General features: G+C 35.2%; 1 protein-coding gene across 1 annotated transcript; it reads left to right on the forward strand.

The window, feature by feature from the left end:
* The first annotated feature begins 1989 nt into the window (after positions 1-1989).
* On the forward strand, positions 1990-21131 carry EFS (histone-lysine N-methyltransferase). Its single transcript, XM_022046899.2, is given in 20 exon segments — positions 1990-2253; positions 2424-2483; positions 2635-5724; positions 5884-6088; positions 6610-6782; positions 6920-6999; positions 7510-7641; positions 7729-7845; positions 9357-9449; positions 10532-10609; positions 12643-12699; positions 16033-16867; positions 16954-17009; positions 17466-17545; positions 17666-17748; positions 17869-17948; positions 18937-19016; positions 19308-19353; positions 19571-20717; positions 20720-21131. Coding segments are annotated over 18 exon segments (6441 nt in total). The 5' UTR covers positions 1990-2253; positions 2424-2483; positions 2635-2690; the 3' UTR covers positions 20785-21131.
* The last annotated feature ends 876 nt before the right edge of the window (positions 21132-22007 follow it).

Raw genomic sequence — 22007 nt, forward strand, 5'->3', positions numbered from 1 at the left:
TTTTGTGATTTGTGTTAACTAATTATTTAAGCTAGTTTACAATAATAATATTTATAATTAATTGGATCTATGCCCTCTTGGATGTTTGTAATAACCATAACTTATAATATTTTCACACACAAAAAAAGAAAAAACTTCAATTACATATGCAATAGTTTCTCTCTTTTTATATAAACGGTTTATTTATACGTGTTACTAGAATTTTGTATTGAGAATTTTCATATTTATGATTCTGTTGATGACTAGAATTTTGCATTTAGTTTTTTTTCTTAAAGTGAGAATAACACTAAAACGTCGAGAGATTAAAACTAAATTTTAGAAAAAACTCACCCCACAGTGAATTATTATACTCTCTCTTTGTATTTAATATATGTATATATATTCTTTTAAATTTTTAGTTTACAAATTTTAAATGTGCTCATAAATTTTCAACCTTCTTAAAAACCTATAAAAGATTAATCAAAAGTAATTACAAAAACATACTTCAATATTTTTTTTTTGTAGTGCAAGCTTATGATGATAAGTTAGAAAACAACTGTAATCGTATTAAATGACAACCTTGTTAGGATAGTGAGATAATAATTAGATAAATCTATCCACACTTCGGTAAGAAATTAAAAATCTTGACGGAAAATATTTCGTTTATCTCAATTTATTTAAGAAAATGAAAACGAGTAAGAATAATAAAGTGATAAATAAAGATACTAAATATAGTTTAACTATTAGATTATGAACTTTTATCCTCAATCAAGTTGAAACGAGGTGAATCTTTATTACACAAGTCTTTTTTTTTTTACCACCTCTCTTTTTTTTTCGTCCAGAGATATATGCAACCTCTGGAAAGGGAGTAGACTTATGGTAAAAACAAAATGTATATTAAATACCGAGCAAGGCCAACCATTATATTTCTTTAAAAAATAAATATGTTTTGAAGAAAACTCATGAGTTATGGTCCCAACAGATCTATTTAACGTATATTTTAGAGAACGATTAAACATTATTAACAATATATATGTTCATATATAATTTCGTGATAAACTTCTAAATTTAACATAGTATTTTGAAATGTTTAGATATTGATAATTTACGACTTTAAATTAAAACATAATTTTTAATATAGATAATATTTATTATGTAGATATTTAATTAATCACAAAAAATAGTTTCATTTAACTTGAAAATTAAGTAAGTTTACTAAATAAAAAAGATTGGAGAATTGATTGTATCAAAATCAATCGAGCATCGTAATTCATTCGTAATAAAATATAAATTATGTTAAGATTTGCTAAAAAATATACGTATGGTAACAAAATAAGAAAGTACAAATATGAATAAGAAAAATAATCACCATCCTTAAAAATTAAATGTCATCGTATTTATTACTATTCACGGTGATTTAGTTCTTATTATTGCACTGTTATTGGATCAGACACGACAACTCTACCTTCCAGTTGCATTGATCATCCCTCAACTGAACGCTAAACTTCAAACTATATCAATTTGCACCATCAACCGAGCTTTAAATAGAATAGTTTAAATAATTATGAAGATTTACTTTATAAATTTTTTTTTTAACTCGCGATATACTATATTATTAATCTGAAAACTTGTATATTTTTTCAAAAAATGGCATCGGAATTTATTTTATCTCATTTCCCTCTAGGGAAATTCTAACATGCTTTGGGGCAATTTTTTTTTTTTTATGTATTTAAAATATTTAAGAGAAAAATTTTAAAAATATATATTTTTTAATTATAAAATATATAATTTTTCACGGGTATTTAAAAAAAAATTCATTTTAAAAAAAAAACAAAAATCCATGCCATCTGTCCGACAAATGACGAATCAGTGGGCAGTAACTTTCCTTCCTTTTTCTTTTTAACACAAAACTGAAGCAGGTTAGGATTTAATCAGCCTGAATTTCATAAAAACTATATGTATCCTCTTCTATATATATATATATATATGTATCTCTCTCTCTCTCTTCGGTCGTGGCCTTCTCCTTTCGCTTTCCTGGTCCAAAGTATTTGCCCTTTTTCTCAGAATACCAACAACCAAACTCTTTTTTTTTTTTTTTTCAATTTCTTTTTCCCTCGCCTCGCTATATATAATATACCAACAGGAAATTGAGTGAGAAAAGAAAAGAACAGGAAAATAGGTTACAGCCTCTTTTACGAATAAAAAATAAACTTAAAATACGAAAGAATTCCTCGTTTTTTCAACGGCTTGCTGTGTTCATCGCTCTGCTTACGGGTATTCCTTTCTCCTCTATTCTTTTTCTTCTTGTAATCAATTTCTTTTGCCTTTTGTGTTTGATGATATTGCCATCGACCGATATCTTCGTATCTGCCTATCTGCATGTGTTGCGGCATCTGCATTTGCCCGCCAATTTTTGATAGAGATTAGGGTTTTTGTTTCTGCAGGCAATGCGATTCTAGGGTTTTTCTCACTGGGTTTAAACGCGTCCCGGAGTTTTATTGCAGGTACTTTTTTCTTTTTGAAAAAAATTTATATGATGTTCTTTTTTAATTGAGGAAAACGCTTAATAAAACAGAGACTAGGGTTTTCATTGGGACTGATGATTGGGTCGTGCATTGTCTGTATTTGGTTTGTAATTGATTTCTTCTTCTTCAGCTCTTGTTTTCAGTAATGGCCGCGATATAGATTGTTGAATAATTGAGAAAACAGGGATGGGTTCCTCTGACAATTTGGCTTCAGTTGGTGAACCCGTGCAGGAGGCTGCTACGGAGCAGCGTCCATGCTCAGAATTTTCTAAACCCTTTCCTATGCAGCAGGGTTTCTTAGAGGTCGGTTGTAATTTGATTGATACTAATGTAGATAACGTCACTGAGCCAGATGGGTGTCTGGGTTTTCCTTGTGATGACAATTCTGGTTGTGTAAGCCCCAGTGACGGTAGGGAGACATTTATGCATGCTAAAAATGCGGTGGAAGGTCATAGTGAAAATAAGGTTGGTTTGAGTGTAGAGAGTTTGGTGGATGATGAACAGGGGGGTTGTTTAAATGGGAGTGAGATTGAGATCGATCGTTTTAAAATGGAAATTGATCAGTTATTCTTAGATAAACAAAGCGTGGATCCTGAGGCAGTTTCTGAAATGCCACGTGGCATCAGATCTGTGATGGATTCGCCCTATAAGGATGACCTGATCGAGAATAACGACAAACGTGATTCTCCTGCCCAACAAATTACGAAAGCGACAATTAATGTCTTAGCCGGGATAGAGAATGACACGTGTGAACAATCATTGCCTTCAAAGATCCACAAAATGCCATTTGAGTCGACATTTAGGGCTGCTTTACCAACAGATTCTGTTCAATGTTACAAGCAGAAGGATTATAACAATGGTTTATCTGAGAAGGGGGTTCTAAGCGATGTGAAAGAGAAAGTTAATCTTCTGACTGAGTTTGACAAGGATAACTCCTGCCAACTGTTGCCATCACAAGGCCGTGAAATGGCCCAAGAATTGACCTCAGTGGATAAGTCATCAAGAAATTATGACAGTCAGTATGATATGAGCAACAGATATTCCGTTATGAACGGGGTGCTATATATGGTTTCGAAAGAGGAAATGAACGTTCCAGGCAGGATGCACCGCATCTTAGAATGCGAGGATGATGCTCTGTGCAAGGTTGAAGCTGATAAGTGCAATAGGACATCGTTTTCACAGGGTGGTGAAATGCCTCCAAAATCATCATATATGGGTGAGGTCATGAGCAATCTTGACCTTCAAGATCATGAGAAGGCGGACAAGAATGTCAGTGTCCTCACTGCAGACAATTTTATGGACCCTGTGGAAACGAAGAGTAACATTGGTACGCTCATTCAAGAGGTGCCTTCAAATACATCCTTGAGGGATTTTGAGAAGTTGCATTGTGCTGATTTGGCAAGTAACTCTTCCCAGAAGACTATGCAAAGTGATAATAAATATGTTGATGGTCTCTCTACACAGAGCTTTACAGAGGTTTTGCAAGACAAAAATAACGATAACAACAATCAAAGGGCTGAAACTTGCATGCAGATGCTACCTACAGAGGAAAATGCTTCTACTTCACTGGAGGTATCTTTGGACAGTGGCTCCTCATTGAAGCTGGATGGTCCAGATATTTTTGGAAAGGATGTTATGGGTTTTGTAAGTTCTTGCAGTACAGGTGACTGCTTTGAGTTGACAGGCACTGAAAGGAAACATAATGCTACAGTTGATCATCTCTCCGAAACTAAATGTCCTGATGCTGTCTTTTCGTATTCTCGGAGAAGCAGTCGGGTAAGCAAATTAAGCCAGAACGCTCAGACAAAAAGGAGTCTCAAGCATTGTGGAAGAGTAACAAAAGTGCAGCACTCAAAAGAAAGTTCTGATTTTATCTTCAATGCTCCAAGACAGCAGAGGAGCTCTGTCTCCAGAACAGCTCGTTCGTATAATTGGGGGCTATTGGAGAATATTACACAAGTTTTCTGTCAGAGTAATGAACTTGTATCCAATCAAGTTCAAAACCAAGCAGCAAAGAAGTCTTGCAGTCGCAAAGGTTGTAGAAGGCAGAATAAGAATCGGGCAAGTGGAAGTTTGCAGAGGTCAAGCGAAAAAATTTTTGTGTCAGGTAGTTGCCTCCGTTTTAAGGTCAAAGTGGGAAAAGAAGCTGGTCTAAGTACCCTCAATATTAAATTTCCACATGTGCTTGAAAACTCATCATCATTTAATGCCTCTGTTAATGATTCAGGGATTGAGTTGTACAGGGATGCTGGTTCTAGAATTCCTAAATTAGCTAACAATAGTGAAGATAAATTGGAGGGTAGTGAAAAGCACTTTCAATTTAGTAAGGCACCAGAGAAGGCACAAATGGATCCAGATCAAGATGGTTCTGTTCTGGATATCAAAGATGAGAATAGAAACTTAATGGGCATCACATTCTCTGGAAAATCAGCTGAAGATGCTGATTGTATTGTGTTTGCTTCTAATAAAGTGACTGAAGCATCTGGAGGAGCAAGGGAGGACCAATATATGGATTCTGGAACTTCACCAGATTCAGAAGTTATAAATACAATCCCTGATGCCCAAATTACTGCTAGACGTCAGGAAGAATTGTGCACTGCCGCTTTGAGTACTTCCAGAATATTTGACGCTCCTGCAGAGATTATGAGTGGAAAGAAAGGAAAGAAGAAGGGAAAGAAGAAAGATAAACCCTCTGGTTCAGGTAGCTTTGTCATGGAAGATAGATCAGCCGGCACTGCCATCCTCAATGGTAAACAGTCAAATAACCTTCCAGGCAGGCAGAAAATAGATAGCTTTTGTCACTCTGAGATTCTTTCTTCCTCCTCATGTGCAAAGCATTCGAGTAAGACATCTAGTAGTGAGGAACTTTCTACTGAACCAATGCCTCTGTTGAGGGAGGTTCAACTTGGAATTTCTGGCGAGGCCGTGAAAGTGGAGACTTGTCTTGAAGCTAAAATATCTTGCAGTACAGGTGTTGATAGACATTCCACAGAATCGAAGAGTTCCAGAGATTTCTTTTCTTGTGATGAATCCAAGGGATTCTCTTCCAGTAAATCCAAGGGTCATTGCCTTTCTAAAAGTTTAAAATCTACAAAGAGTCAAAGAGGAACTGTTTCGGGAGAGAAAGTATACCAGCGAAAATCAATTACTAAGAGCAAAGTCAAGGAGAAGGATGCATGTTACCAAGCCATGGACAGAGTTGGATGTGATGCAGAGACAGGTATGGGAATCCCCTTCACAACCACCCTCCTGGACAGAAAACAGGAAAGAATTTTTTTTTTTCAAATTTTGTAATCCTTTTCTTTTTTAATCTGTCAGTGTATTTGAGCTTGGGAAACCTGGTGAATCATCTTTTCTGATTCCACAAGTTGTGTTGTAGGTTGTTACCTATCAGGTGATACTGGAAAATATAATACATGCAGCATAGTCACCTCTGAAGATGTAGCCAATCTGAATATAGTATCAGGTGGTGCAGACGAGCAACATAATACCTCTGATAGTGCTTGGGTTCGGTGTGATGATTGTCACAAATGGCGGCGGATTACTGTTTCCCTTGCAAAGATAATTGATGGGAAATGTCGATGGTACAGTATCTTCCTATATCTTATTTGTTATCACAAATATGCCTTGTGTAAAAGCTGTTGGATAACTTGTTTAAGCAGATTTTATTCCATATTCATTTGTGCAACTTTGATATGATGGGGAAAATAGTCATATCCATATGACTATGGGCTTGGCATTATGATACCACTTTGATGATAAGAGTTATTTTTATGTGATCTGCATTTCTCTTTATGTCTATCTTCTGTTTGTATCAAATCATACAATGTTGGTGTTCTTCTTGTTCTGTTCTCTGGTTTTAACGGTCAAATTTGCATGGTTGTTGACGCAATGATGGGTTCCATCACATCCAAAAGAAATAGGGAAGAGAAGAGATCTTCTCCTATATCTGCCCTCTCCCCTTGTCATGTTTTTATCTTTTACTTTATGAAGGCTTGCCTTGCTTCTATTACCAATCACCTAAGATTATGGTAGTATAAAAATTTCCTTCTTGAATGTAAATGTATTGCCTTTAATCAAAAATATTTTTGTGATTTTCTCAAAGGATCTGTGAGGATAACTTGGATAAAGCTTTTGCTGGTTGCTCAATCCCCCAAGAGAAGTCTAATGCAGACATTAATTATGAGTTGGGCATATCAGATGCTGACGAAGATGCATATGATGCTCATTTGAATCACAAAGGGGTGCAGAAGGGATTGGAATATGGGCTCTTACCAGGTAGATGGTATTTGTTAGGAACATCTCTTTTTGTTAGAAACAGTTGATTGAATTCAACCTTCAAATTGATTGGCTTACTAAGGGTGCTTCCATTCTCCAAGCTCTGATGCAGTATTTCTGTCTTTAATGCATCGCAGTTCCACAAAAGGCAAGGTTTAAGGGTATTAATAGCAATCAGTTTCTTCACCGTAGCCGTAGAAAGCAAACCATTGATGAGGTGTAATTTCATTTTAAGCTTTACTATGGTATTATAAGCTTGGTATGCATTACACTTGCCATCATTGTAATATTGCAAATTTATTAAATAGCAATGGGGTTATTGGCCGATGCATTTTCTTTTCAAAATTTAAAGAAAAAGAGAAAATAGAAGGTAGACAAAATTCACATAGAGTCCATTCTACGAATGTGTAGGCCACAACTTGTCAATTGAGACAGTATTTTAATGATGTTAGGAAGCTTTGATAGTTTTTTGTTAATTAAAAAACAAACCTCATTCACAAGGCACAAATGAGGGAGGGGCTTTCACCAATATCATTGTTATTAAGGGAACTGGGTGTTTTTACTCTTATCTTTCCATTTTTTCGCATAAAGTTGTGTTTCATAGTTTCACTATGTTTCTCTACAGTGTTTTATACGCATCTTGTTAATGTTGTTTTCATTTGTGAAGAAATTTTGTTTGTGGCTACATCAATTTAGGAATTGACATTCAATCATGGTTGATAAGCAGATAATGGTTTGCCATTGCAAACCACCACCTGATGGTGGTTTGGGTTGCGGAGATGAGTGCCTGAATCGGATACTTAACATTGAATGTGTTAAAGACACCTGCCCATGTGGTGATATTTGTTCAAATCAGCAGGTACATTAAATATATTTCCTGTGGTATTTCTTGTAAATGCTAAGTTTATTTTTTTGGAAAAAAATGTGTTTACATTGCTGTTTGCAGTTCCAGCAGCGGAAATATCCAAAAATGGAGTGGTTCAAAACTGGTAAGAAGGGTTACGGGCTGAGGGTGCTTGAGGATATATGTAGAGGACAGTTCCTTATTGAATATGTAGGAGAGGTAAGTTGATGCCTGACAATCAAGCATAGTCTTTTCTTATACGCGATTACTACCATGATTATTATATTTCTGCACATCTTTCTTTTAGTTTAATGGTTGGTTATGGTTTTATTTCTTATTTAGTTAGTAGTCTTATTTTGTTGTTGTTTTCCTATTTAAGGATTCTAGTCATCGCACACACCCTATGAAAGACTACTTATGAATAAAATGCATTATCTCTCATTGAATGAGTGTGCCTGATAGTCCTGTGATTGTGGTTGTGACAACCCTTTGATTGTGGTTGTTGTTCCCAATTCTTGTGATTGTGGATTGGATTGATTTTTTTTCTCTAATTTTCCTGTCATTTAAAACCATATTCTTCTGTATCACATCCTAAGTTTATTCTGCTGTATCACATCCTAAGTTAGACCATCAGTTTCTATATTTTACTTTGAAGTCAAAGGTGAAAATAATTCTTAGAATTTTGAGAGGATTCAGTGCCAAACATTTACTTTCTTTCTTCTACTGAAGTTAGAATTATGAAAATCAAGATTTCAATCTGTTAAAGATAAGTGATGGAATTTATCTCGTAGTGGCATGATTGTTATGGTGGATATGCACTTTCAATATCTATGTATGCATAACTTTAATAGGAATCCTTTTTCTTTTTTTGTAGAAGAAATAACCTGTAATGAGTAATAAAAATAAGTATGGTGTTGTAGCTTAAAAGAAAAGCCTACCGTGTCTCATTTTTAGAAATGTTAAGAGAATGAATAATTGGGTGCCTAGTCTTATGCTCTTAGAATTTTTTGTTTTTCTTCAATTAAATTTAGAATTTCCATTGTGGAGGATTTAACTCTATTAAAGAATTATTTTCATTATAAAAAAATTTTATTTTCAAGAATTATGCTGTTGTTGTGTGATTTTCTTCTTTATCCACATGTATCTGTGTTTCTTTTTTCCCCAACAAAAAATGATGCACGCAGATATACTAATTATGAGAAATCAAAATAAGCCTGGCAAAAATCTAGTTAGTATTACACCTCTTTAACATATTCTGTTGGATTTGCTCCTAATACTCATCATGCAAACAAATGTTTTTTTAAAAAAAATAAATGCAAACAAATGCTGCAGGGAGCAGGATAGTGTTTCTTTTATCAGAACTTTTGTCTTTACTGTACTGATACTCTAAAACCTTAGAGTGCTTTATGGCTGAAGCGAAGTGCAATTTATTTCTTACAATCTCCATTTTTAGGTGAGATGTTGGGCTGAGGAAGACAAGAGATTTTGTTGTGGGCCTACCAAAATATAGTTCCTTTTTTGTGTGTAACTTTTTAGACATATGTTGCACATAAGTCGATGATTAAAAAGAATACCTGATTCAAAATATGGCCACATCAGGATGATGAGAACTTATATATTATTTTCCTGTGTAACTGATGTAAATCCACGTGTACATTGATAGCACCCCCTTGGCACATTGTGGATAAGACATTTCCTTTGTTACTTTTTTTTTTTTAAAAAAAAAACAGGTCCTTGATATGCAAGCTTATGAGGCAAGACAAAAGGAGTATGCTGCTAAGGGTGAGAAGCATTTTTACTTCATGACATTGAATGGCAGTGAGGTTTGTATACTTCCTTGCTTTTTTTTTTTCATTTTAACTTGAGTGGTCTTCTTTTGTTTGTGTGTGTATTTTATGAATTCAATCTGTAACAAGTAATATATAGTGGTTTAGCACCATTTGATATCTGGTATATAAAAATTTTATACAGTGTGTGGACTTTTTAAGGACAATTTTCTGGGCATCTTCCATTTAGTATTAGTAGATTTTGAGGTCTCTTAGAAAAGTGTTTTAAACTTCTTTCACTTATAAAGTTCTGCTATAAAGGTTATAGAAGTAATAGTTAGAGCTATATTCTCTAGTAAATATGTATATCTGGAGGAAATATTAGAAGGACCTAGAGAGAGAATGAGAGAGAGAATCCTAGAGAAAGAAAGAGAGAAATCACGAGCTTTCTAGATGCCTCGCCAGAAAGCAAGGACTTCCATGGCGAGTTCCATAGCCATGAAATTCGTGGTTGTGGAAAGGGAAGTCCTTTGACTTTGTGATAAGGGAAGGAAGGTGGAGGGACTAAAAGTGTGCTGGAACGGGAATGGTTTTCATGTCTCCATCATCTTCTGGGCTGAGGAGGTAGAATGGCTGGTGAACAGCCTTATATTGGGAATAAGGAAGAGGTTCCTGGGTAGGAGCATGTTAGGGTCCAAGCACTCACTGTGGGTGGCTCGGGGGGAGACCAGGAGTGGAAAGTTCCTAGTCCTTACAGAGAAGAGAGACGATAGGAGGAGGATTATTATTCCTGATAGTCCCCAGGTCCAAGGATGTTGTATTGAAAAGCCGCATTTTTTCTCTCTAGTAATATTTTTTCTTTTTTTTAATTGAAAAAACAAGGGAAAGAGAGAGACTATCCAAATTAGGTTTTCCAATCCAAATTTGATATTTGACTTTATAACATGTTTGCTTTAATTTTGCCCTTTGCCATTGTCTCTCACAATTTTTTCTGAAGTTTTAGTATTGTGTTCCTTAGTTTCAACATGTATCTCCTTATTTTGTGCTGCTTTGTTCATTACAATTCAGTATTGCAAGTTTGTTTCAGTATCATCAGTGCATATTAATTTATTTATTATTAACACTTTCAACTCCTTCAGGTAATAGATGCTGGTGCCAAAGGGAATTTTGGGCGTTTTATTAATCATAGTTGTGAACCTAACTGCCGTACTGAAAAGGTGATATTCTTGAAAACATATATTTCTTACAGTTTAAATATTACAATTAGATTTTTGTTTTGTGTTGTTTTTTTTGTCACGTTCTGCTTGACACTCTAGATGACTTCAAATTTTCTCCATGCTCGGATGGAACCATTTTAGGTGGAATTATTTTCTGTTCTTCTTATTCATTCTATATCTTTTTAAAGGATACACCTATTCTATGGGCCTTTTATTGGTTGAACAACAAAATTAAGATAAGTTTTTTTCTGTTGTTTTTCTCCCTTCTACATATGCCTTAAGCAGACTTCTTTCTGTGGGCTCTTCATTTGTTGAAGTACAAAGGTAAGATTATTTGGAGGTGGTTTATGATTATCATTGGTGCCAAAAGCTGATGGTAATCAAGTAGGCGATCATTTTTCATGGCTTGATTTTAATTATCACCTTCGGCTGTCTCAACCATCAAGGATTTTGCTTGATGTGACAACTGTCTTATAATCCACTTAATTTTTATAAAAAATGTGAATGTGAAATAGTTGTTCCAGATCCTTGGTTGTTATGACACTTTCTTGGTTCATCTTTAGGATCTGGGGTAACTATTTCTTTGGGGAATGGGGCCATAGCTATTCCAGTGGTGCATAGCCAAAATTGCTTTCAACCATTTCTTTCAGTTTTGCCCTTGGTTTTTATCAAGGAATATCATATATATATATATATATATATATATATATCCATGGAGATTACAGTCACCCATGTGCGAAGACCGGCCTATACTGTCATCTTGGTTGATCTCAATCAAATTGAGTCGAATTGCGTAAGTGTTGGGTTTGGTCATTACTAGCCGCAAAATATTTGTTTCAACTGAAGTTGGCCATAGAATGGCTGGTTGGCTGAGAGATGATTAAGTCTGGACATGGAATTGCACCATCTGGATAGCGTTTGCATAACTCCTGCCTGTTATGGTTCAATGGCAGTGGACAAAGCATTAAATGGAGCAGCAGAGAGAGAAGGGGGAAGAGAGAAAAAAAACAAAGTTTACTTTTGTGAAAAGAGCATTTTGATAATTTTTTATGAAACTTGTCATAAAGTTTTCTGATGAATACAAGGGGCAATACTTTGGCTGTCTTCTGGGTTTTCTAGAAAGAGAGAAATGGAAGAGTTTTTGAGGGAAACTTCTCTCCTTTTGATAGAAGTGAATATTTATAGTTTACACCTTGTATAATTTTGTTAAAAGGTCATTCTCTCTTGAGTGGAGATGATTTTAGGAGACCTTGTGGAGAATTTGGTCAGTACAGTTAGACGTCTTTGTGGGTGGTACTTTCAGCATCTTTGTGGGCTAAGGCACACAGTTTCTTGGAAATATGTCTATTCTTATTGAGGCCTGTTCTTCCTCTTTTTGTTTTCTGATTTTCTTTGTTGAATTGTGGCTTATATTCAGGGGATTTTAATATTTAAAAAAAAAGGAGTATTTTGATTTTAAAATAGGCTCCCAACCTTCCCAAAGTGATGATGAATTATCACTATCTCAATGCGCGATTGGTTGGGGTGGTACAGTACAATAATTTTGAGGCAAAAGTTCTGTTTTTTGTTATTTTGTGGAATTTACTTTCTCCTTTTCTCTATATGTAGGAAGAATTTTAGTTGTAAGATGCAGTTCTTCGTATGGTAAAAGATCAGACAGGTGGCACTATGGAGTAGGCACATCACTGGGCCATGTTAATGTTCTTTGTTTCCTTTCTTTCTCAACAATTTTACCTTAATCTGTGTGCTTTGCATTGGTTATTTCATGACATTGTTTTTGTTCTTCTCATATGTGACCTTTCTCTTTTTGTAATTTCTTCTTGCCTTCTTAATAATATTTCTTCTTTTTATCAAAAGATAGGAAAGGCAAACAGAAGAGTAACAGTACATAGAAATAATTCATTTAATTCATTTATTTGTTAATGTAGTTATGACGCTTTCTAAATGTGCCAATTTGCTTAAGCTTCGATTTCCTGGAAGTTTAACTTCTCTCCTCTTTTATAAACTACAAAATTTTGCATTTTGTGGTGCAGTGGATGGTGAATGGAGAAATTTGTATAGGGATATTTGCACTAAAAGATATCAAAAAGGTATGCTTGCATGTTGTGTAAGAGCGAAATATTATTTTCATTTCTTTATTTTATGCTGATACTTAATTATTTGAGTTGAACTAATTATATATTGATAATAATTTTGGAATATATATTATTTGACAAAGTAAAATCATAAACATATTGGTTATTAGTTACTTAAGAGGTAATTTGGCCTATAGTGGAGGATCGAGGAAGGAATAGAAAAGGCAACAAAACATTGTAATTTGTAAGGATATGTGTTAGAATTTACAAATTGGTAAGAGGTAATTTGGTCATTCAGTTGGTAAAAGGATATGTTCTTTTATAGAGCTTATAAGGTCCTAAAATAAAAGTTGTCAACAATTTTCTGAAAAAATGCTTTTATAAGAGTGTTAGATTGTCTAGTTTACAAGTTTTTAGTTATTGATTAAACATGTTAAAAATTTTAAAAAGTTATTAGAAGACTTATAAACTCCTGTTGATCAGAAATAAGCTGCCAAACACCTCAATTTCCCCAGGAAGCAGATACAGAAGAGTAAAGCCCCTTGGATTGCTTTTTTTTTTTTTTTGTGTGAGAAGCAGCTCAGTGCAGAATTCTAACTATGTACAGCTTATGAAGAAGGGGAAAATTATTTTCAATGACTCGCTTTTGTGCCCTAAAGAGGGAGTCCCCAAACCTTCTCTTCCTTTGGTTCTGGGATGCTAGAAGGTCAGGCATCCTGCGGCACCAGGCTGTTCCAGTTCTGCTTGTGTATGAGATTTTTGAGGTCAAAATTTTTAGATCTAAGATAAATGTCTTGTACTCTTATTCCCATCTCTAATTTTTGGGTTATATGGAAAGAGAGGAATAGAAGAGTTTTTGAGGGCATTTGCGCTCCTTTTGATAGGAGATGAAATACTTGTTTTTGTTCTGTAACTATTTTGTTATCAAGGATTTTGATTACACATGACTAGGACCTACCCAACCTACTGTCCAAAGGTGGGCGTCTAACTCTCATTAAAAGCGCTTTGGTTAATCTTCCTGTTTATTACATGTCCCTTATGACTATCTTTGTGAGTGTTGCCAAGAAATAGAAGCTATCCGATGTAGATTTCTTTTGGGCAACTCTAAAGAGTAAAGAAAATGCCATTTGGTGGCATAGGAAGAGGTGAAAAGACCATTGCATCAAGGTGGTATGGGTTTGAGATCTGTTGTAGAGATAAACCAGACTCTCCAAGGAAAGTAGATTTGGTGGTTCATGGTAGAAAATGGCATTCTATTGGAAGAGGGTGATAGAGGGGCGAAATTTGATAAAACAGATGGAGGTTGGTACACGAGAGAGATGACCACATAGGAAGGGGTTGTGGAAAAAAAAAAGCATCAGAAGGCATACTTTTCAGGAATACATCAGGTGGAATGTTAGCAATGAGATGAGAACAAGCTTTTTCTTTTTTTTTTTCTAAGAAAAGTGTGAAGTTCATTGATGTAAGCGCTGGGGGGGGGGGCAAGGGAATGGTATGTGGAGGTAATAAGGAACCTAAACGACTGAGAAGTTGATTAATATGAAACTCTCCTCAATTCACTTGCCTCTGTATTTTTGAATGGGGGTAATGACCAACTGGTTTGGAGCCAACTTTGCAAGGATTTTCACGGTTAGGTCTTTCTACAATTTTTGGACCAAGACTAACCTCATTGAGACCAAGTTCCCTTATCGGGAAATCTGGAAAGTAAATGCCTCTCTCGGAGTGGCCTTCTTTACTTGGGAGGCTGGGCGAGGTTGAATTCTCACTATCAACTAGCTAATAAGGAGATGCAAGATTGTGGTAAATGGTTGTTATCTTTGTAGAAAGGCAGGGGAGATTTCTTTTTTGAAATAAAGATGTGGTATATGTCATTAGATACAAGCACTAAGAGAGTATAACCTGTATATAAAATTATTTATGTCAATAAAAAAGTTGATAACGTCCTGAAAATTCTCCAAAGAATATAGAGGATGATCCATAACTAAAAAACCTAGGATCTGAAACCACCTGTTTCTAACCTTATCTATGTCCTCCTCGATCACCTCAAAAGTCCTCCTGTTTCTTTCTTTACACAACCAAAAAAAAAATAGCAATAGGAATGAGGGCCACATGAGACCTTAAATCCTTCAAAGAATATAGAAGATGATTCATAAAAAGGTAGGGTGTGAAATCACCTGTTCCCCCATTCCCCTTGCTATTCTTTGTGAAAGAAAGAAACAAGAAGATTTTTGAGGGAGTGGAGAAGGATATAGATAGGGTTAAAAACAGGTATTCCACACTCTGGGTATTTTAGTAATAGGTCATCTTCTGTATTTTTTAGAGGATTTTGGGGACGTTATTGATATTTTAATTGACATGTAAATAATTTTATACATGAACTGATACCCTCTAGTTGCTTGTACTTAGTGGCATATTTCATTTTTTATTTAAAAGAAAAGGACTTATGGAACCTGAGGACATTTAACTTTTTGTCCTTTTTAAAGTTCTAATGTAACGAGTAGCGACCCTTTTGGTGCCAGTTAACTATACTTCTTTTTCTCTTAAAAGTTTACTGTAACAAGAAAAATATTAACAAGATACGAACTCTAGTATAATATTGTCGATTTTAATCTTCAAATAAAAATGATGAGAAATGAAAAAGAAAATCAGAATAATTTAATCTTTTTTATATGTGAAAATTGTGATTGAAAGAAAGGAGGGTTTTAAATCTTTTATTGACCACTACATAAATCTCTAATGGTGATTTCCTTCTTCCTTTGTGGGATAAAGAGACAAAGAGAGGCTGCTTTAAGATGCTTGATTGAATCTATCTCACCTGTGACCAAACTTCCACAGAAGCTACTTTTCTTTGTTTTATCAGCTTTGGGCGTCAATTGCCCATTTAAGTATGGACTTTTCATTGTTGATGCTGATGTTAGGCTTTGTTTTTGAAAAATAGTGTGGTAGGCTTTTTATTAGTCTTTTTTTGGTTTTCTTTTTAAGGTGAAAAGAGATATTTCTTGCTTTGCTTATGTTATGTTAACAGAGTAATCATTTTTGTAGTCATGTGTAAATTCCTGAACTTAACTGATTATCTAGTTAAACTCTAAACAGATTTTTCTCAATAATGAACACACTTTGACATCTATCAGGTTAGAACGTCAACACAAAACATGGACAAAGTCCAACAAAGAAATACCTCTAATATTGATGTGTATAGAGTACTCTTTTCAATGTTCTGATACGTCATTCTATACCTTTGCCTTCTGGAGGCCAATTATTTTATGATGTGTGACCTTTTTCTTTTTGATTTTGATGAATCAATTATTTATCTTGATTTTGTATAAAATCTTGTGTTTGTTTCCACAGAGACAAGAGATAACATTTGACTACAACTATGTAAGGGTATTTGGGGCTGCTGCCAAAAAATGCTACTGTGATTCCCCACATTGTCGGGGTTACATAGGTGGTGATCCACTCAATTCTGAAGTAATTGTTCAAGGTGATTCTGATGAAGAATATCCTGAACCTGTAATGCTTGAAGATGATCAACGTAGAGATTCACTGAGGAGACCAATATCTAGAACCCATTCTCCTGATGGTGCTGAATTGCAAGTGACAGTTAACATTAGAAAAGAGAGTGAGAAAATGTTTAATTCCAGAACTACTGTTCAACAAGTGGATAATACCACAGGAATTGAGGATTCTATAGATCGATCTGCATCTGCCAGTTCCCAATTGCTAAGTTCTGTGGAATTGGAGGATTCACAGGGAAAACTTAAATCACCTACTCAACTGGAAGAAGTTTCCCTGCCGACAGAAGATGTAACAAGCAAACCCATAGGTGCTGCCGATCAGCATGGAATTTTGATGGATGTCGAGAAAACAAACAGACTTTCATGTCCTACTCATGCGTTTGAGGTTTCTTGTCCCAGTTCGATGCTTAGCAAATCGTCATCTGATGAAATTGATGCTAGCAAAAAGTCCAAGACATCAGCATTTGAAGACAAGCGAGTTTTGCCAAAATCACATCCTCGTCTGAAAACTTCTAGATCATCTGGTTCTGTTAAGAAAGGAAAAAGTAGTAGCAGTAATTCTACTGACAAAAACAAAGTTCAGGTGATGATGAGCAACAAATCCCAAGTGATACCTTTAAAACCCAGAAAATCAATTGAAGGTTCTTCTGGTGGCCATGTTGAAACAGGTTAGTGTAAATTAATTGATTTCTTTGAGAACTAAAATATCACAAGGTTATTATCCATGGTGGTAAATGTGTTCTAATAATTGCAGTTGAAGAGAAACTCAATGAGCTTCTGGATGCCGATGGAGGAATTAGCAAACGGAAAGTAAGTAACAACTTAATATTTTCCCCAGGTAGTTATCTAGGTTGGGTCTAATAAACAAGGGAGAAAAATGGTGTTGGTTCAATAATCATTAATCTAGCAAAAGAGGCAATATTGTCACAAGTTTCCGCCTTTTACTACGTCTTCTGTTTGGTTTTGTTGTTCTTTCATCATTTTCTGTATATAGCAGGATGTGCCTGTGTAACCTTGAAATTCAGGACAAAACTTGATGTTTCTTATATTAGAGGAAATTCTAGTGTATTTGGTGCTTCGACTATCTCCAGATTTTTCATTTTGTTATTGTCCTGCTCTATATGGCTATTGCCAAGGCCTTCTGTCATTTCATTTGCTCTATCCAGTATCAGTATAACTCTTGTCTTTCTTGTATTTTGACTGGCTTTTATGTCTTGTCTGTGAATCAACATTCCATGCTTCTCATGTGTTTTGTTCGTAAAACAGGAGGCTCCTAAAGGCTACTTGAAGCTTCTGCTTCTCACTGCAGCCTCTGGGGATAGTGGCAGCCGCGAAGCAATTCAAAGGTTGTGTGAGATTTTTCCCTTGGTTGTAGTTCATGGATACCATTATACATTGGTCAACCATGCTATACTCATATTACCTGTCTATTAATTTCTGATTTGATTAGCATATTTATCTTGCAGCAATCGAGATCTTTCAATGATCCTTGATGCACTTTTGAAAACAAAATCCCGAGTTGTACTGACTGATATAATCAACAAAAATGGTATGATTTTTCACTTTAATCGTTAGCACTAAATCAACTCCTTCCTTTTTTTAAACCAATGAGTGTATTTTTAGTATTTGCCTCATTTACATTAAAGGACAACTATTGCTTGGATTCCAGGTCTGAGGATGCTACACAATATGATGAAGCAGTACAGAAGGGATTTCAAAAAGATCCCGATACTTCGGAAGCTTCTAAAGGTGCATTACTTGGAAGTTTTTTATATTTGAGTACAGTATGATTCTCAGTTGCTGTTGGGTTGCTTTTAAGTTTTTTGGTTTCCAGTTCTTCAATCATCACATGTAAAAATTTGGTGCCCCTTTCAAGGAACCTAGTTGCATATCATCCCAAAGTAAGTTAGATAGGTCACCCAATGCTCCTGATATATGAAAGGTAAGTGGTTTCTGTAGAATTGCGCAAAAGTGACGGCGAATGAAACTTATGGTAGCATAAACACACCTTGTGTTAGATCACATGCTCATCGCTACATCTGTTCAAAGTCTTGATATTTTAACTATCAACTTGTAATAAAAAGTCTGAAAAGTTTTTGCTTAGAAAACTTCATATTTGCCATGACAAAAGTTCAAAGTATATTGGTAAACTCCCTGTTATGCTGTGAGTGAATGGATATAGCAACACTTTCAGAAGATTGTTACGTGGAATTTTTTTAGATTATAGCATAGGCTCTTCTATTATGTTGCTACTTCTGTATTTGGTCATCTCCTCAACCTTTTATGTTTGGTTGGTGGCATACTGAGACAAATTCATTTTGCTAATAACTATTATAAATTTTTTACATATAGTTCAGATTTTCATGTGTCAGGATGCAATATGGATGGATGTTAGTCATTTTGCCTTAAGCGTGCCTGTGCAGATGCATGCAACTTCATGTGTCTGTATCCATGGTTTATTGAATCGTATAACTGTAACAATCGTTGCAGTAGGAATGTAAATCCATTATTCACTTAGTTTATATTCCATCGGTGTTGTGCACAAGGTTGATTATCTCTAAATAGTCAATTGAAGAATGTAAGATAGATTTCCTGGGAAGTTAATTGTGTTGGTTGGAATTAGGGGCTGAATTGGAGCTTGCTGGCTGGGATCTTTGCAAATGATCATGCAAACTTTCCCTAGGAAATTATTTACTTTTTAATATTCAGAGGATATGACTAACTGTATTTTCTTCAGGTTTTAGAGTACTTGGCATTGGGCGAGATAATTAAATTGGAGCATATTAGTGGAGGTCCTCCTTGTCCTGGAATGGAGAGGTTAGATTAATTACCCAACTTTTCTTTTTCTCTTTGTTTTCCTTCTTTTTTCTTTTCATTTTAATTTCTTGGATGGGTTTTCCGTTTCTTTTTCATTTTGATTTCCTGGATGTGGGGAAATGGAATAGATGCTGTCTTTGAAAATACCTTTCCTATGAAACAGCATAGCACTCTGCGCAAAGAGTCAGCAAACGTTTACAAAGGATCTTATAGTGTGTGCACATTCCTATATATATATAGTTCTATATATAGGGTTTAGACACATTCCTGAAAAGTTTTTTCTCCATGCAGCTTTACAGATTCAATCTTGTCACTGACAGAGCATGATGACAAACAGGTACTTATCCATCTTTTGATGATTTTTCTTTTAAGTTTGAAGTATCATATTGGATTCTTTGCAGAAAAAGGGTGAAAAAATGTATTGCCTAGGAATTTGCTTCGATTTTTTTTTTGTTAAGTACTTCATGCCTTCTTTTCCTCTATTTTTTAAGGTGATTACTGAATGCATTTTATTGCCTAAAGATCTGAGTTATAATATACTTATTTGGAGCCAGGTTCATCAAATTGCAAGGAACTTTCGAGACAGATGGATTCCAAGAGCTTTTAGAAAACATGCTTACATGGACAGAGATGAAGGCAGAATGGAACTTCACAGAGCTCCAAATTACAGCAGGGTTTCAGCATCTCATAATCATTGGCAGGATCAGGGTGTAAGGCCTACAGAAGCAATAGACTGCATCATGCAAATAAAGGCTATAACTTCTGTTGTTAGTGCTCCCGTTCATGATATCTTTCCCGAGTCTTGTGTCAGTGCTTGCCAAAGCAATGGTACCAAAGTACGAAAGCGTAAAAGCCGATGGGATCAACCAGCGGAGAAAAACCCAGATTCAAGTTCTCCTCAGGGCAAGGAACGTAAGATTGAGTCAGGGTTGCCTCAGCAAATTGCATCCAACCAGTTAACAGTTTCAAGTGAGGCAGTACACAGTCGGCTAGCCAATGTGAGCCGAGTTGAGAAGGATGGACCCAGCTGTCATCAGAACTGCTGTCAACAAGATGAACCTATTATTTCTGACAATGGAAGGCAGAATATGCAGGAGGATATCCCACCTGGATTTTCTGCTCCTTCTAACCCACCTCCAGTTTCATCTGCTAATCTTTCCTACCTTAAGTGTCCACCGGATGTGGTTGTTGTGCATCCACAAAAGAAATTTAACTCCCGTTTTTCTGTCTCATATGGAATTCCATTGACTGTTATGCAGCAGTTTGGCTCACCGCATACTGAAATTTCAGGGAGTTGGGCTGTTGCTCCAGGCATGCCTTTTCATCCCTTTCCTCCTTTACCCCCATTTCCTCCTGGGAAGAAAGAGCCTTCAGCTTCTTGTGCTGTTAACTCTGTGACAATCAATGAACATAAAGAAGGTGGACAATGGCTAAGTTGCGGACCTCCAACTTGTCTTGTGGATAACAGGACAAGCACAGCTGTTACCTACCAAGGAGATGTAGATGCTCCAGGTGTCAACACTCGAAGAGCATTTAAGCGAATGAGAGGATCCTCTCAGGACCTGGGAAGGAGGTACTTCAGGCAGCAGAAGTGGAGAGTGCCTCCGTGGATACGGAACGGATTGGGAAGCACTGGAAACAATACAAAAGGTGGGACAGGCAACATAGATGTAGGAAATGTAACAAATCAGCCCAGAGATTCTTTTGTTCACAGGCCATAAGCTGTAGAGTGGAGAATTCTGGCTATAATTCTCATCAAAAGAACTAAATCCAACATTGATTTATAGAAAAAGAAATTTACCCCATAGTTTGAATGTATCCTCGTTTCTTTCCTGGGTTTAATCTTAGTTAAAAATTAGATCCAGTTTCAGGGTTACAGTCCCTGTGCCTCAGGTGCTATTTTGGTGAGGGAAGGAAGGAAGGCGCTTCAATTTGGCCGTATGCTATTGTGGATATTGAAACATTCATTCGCCTCAAAGAGGTAGGTTTTCTTTTGTATCATCTTGTATTAGAACATTTCAAGGGCTTAGGATCATTGGAATAAACATTGGTCAACATTTTGGCCAGTTCACCATATTTTTTAATTTATACCATGATTTTGGAAAATAATTTGTATATGCAGATTTTTCTTTTACATTTAGTTGGAGTATTTGCAAATTGAGCTATAATCTGTAGCTTTACTTGCAGAAACTAAAAGCTTCTTTGATTTAATTGGCTAGAGCCTAAATCGTTTTTGGTAACTTTTCTCTTATATACATATATATTATACTTTTGACAACAATATATATAACTGTATAATAAAACTGTTTACATAAAAACGAAATCTTTTGTATGTACTGTTTTTATAAATATAACTCTTTATAATATGTATAACTATTTAAGCAAAAACAGTTTATACATATATACAAAAAGTTCATATGTATATATATATATATATGTGTATGTGTGATTGCTTAAAGAGACTGTTATTACTGTTGACACTTGAAATCTGTTTCCAAAAGATATGTATATCATTCAATTCTTTCTTTTAGATATAACATAAAACATATGTTATTAATTAGATCACACATGCATATTTTAATCATAATAAAACTTTATATTGAAAACATACAGTATGCTTCCAACTGACAATAAAAAAGAAAAAATACTAATTATTCAACCAATAAATAAATACTTAAAAGCAGTAAATGACATGTTTAGTTACATATAACTTTACTATGGGAGTAGACTGTAAATTACAAAAATAACCTTTACAATGCCTGATACATAAATATCCCCTCCCATTACTTTTCCTTGAGTTAGTTTTCAAGCATTTTACTTTTGAAGCTTTTCAATTAAAATTCCTTAGTGAGATTGTCAAGAAAGCATGACATGGGAATGCCCTGACATGTAACATGAAAAATTAAATCACACGAGTAGTAGACTTTGAAAAAGATAGAATCATTCACTTTGACCTAAGTTGCAGATTAACAAAGGAAACATAAGATATTA

The sequence above is a fragment of the Carica papaya genome, chromosome 1, assembly GCF_054855325.1.
Source record: "Carica papaya isolate Zhongbai chromosome 1, ASM5485532v1, whole genome shotgun sequence".
In the NCBI taxonomy this organism is placed as follows: Eukaryota; Viridiplantae; Streptophyta; class Magnoliopsida; order Brassicales; family Caricaceae; genus Carica; species Carica papaya.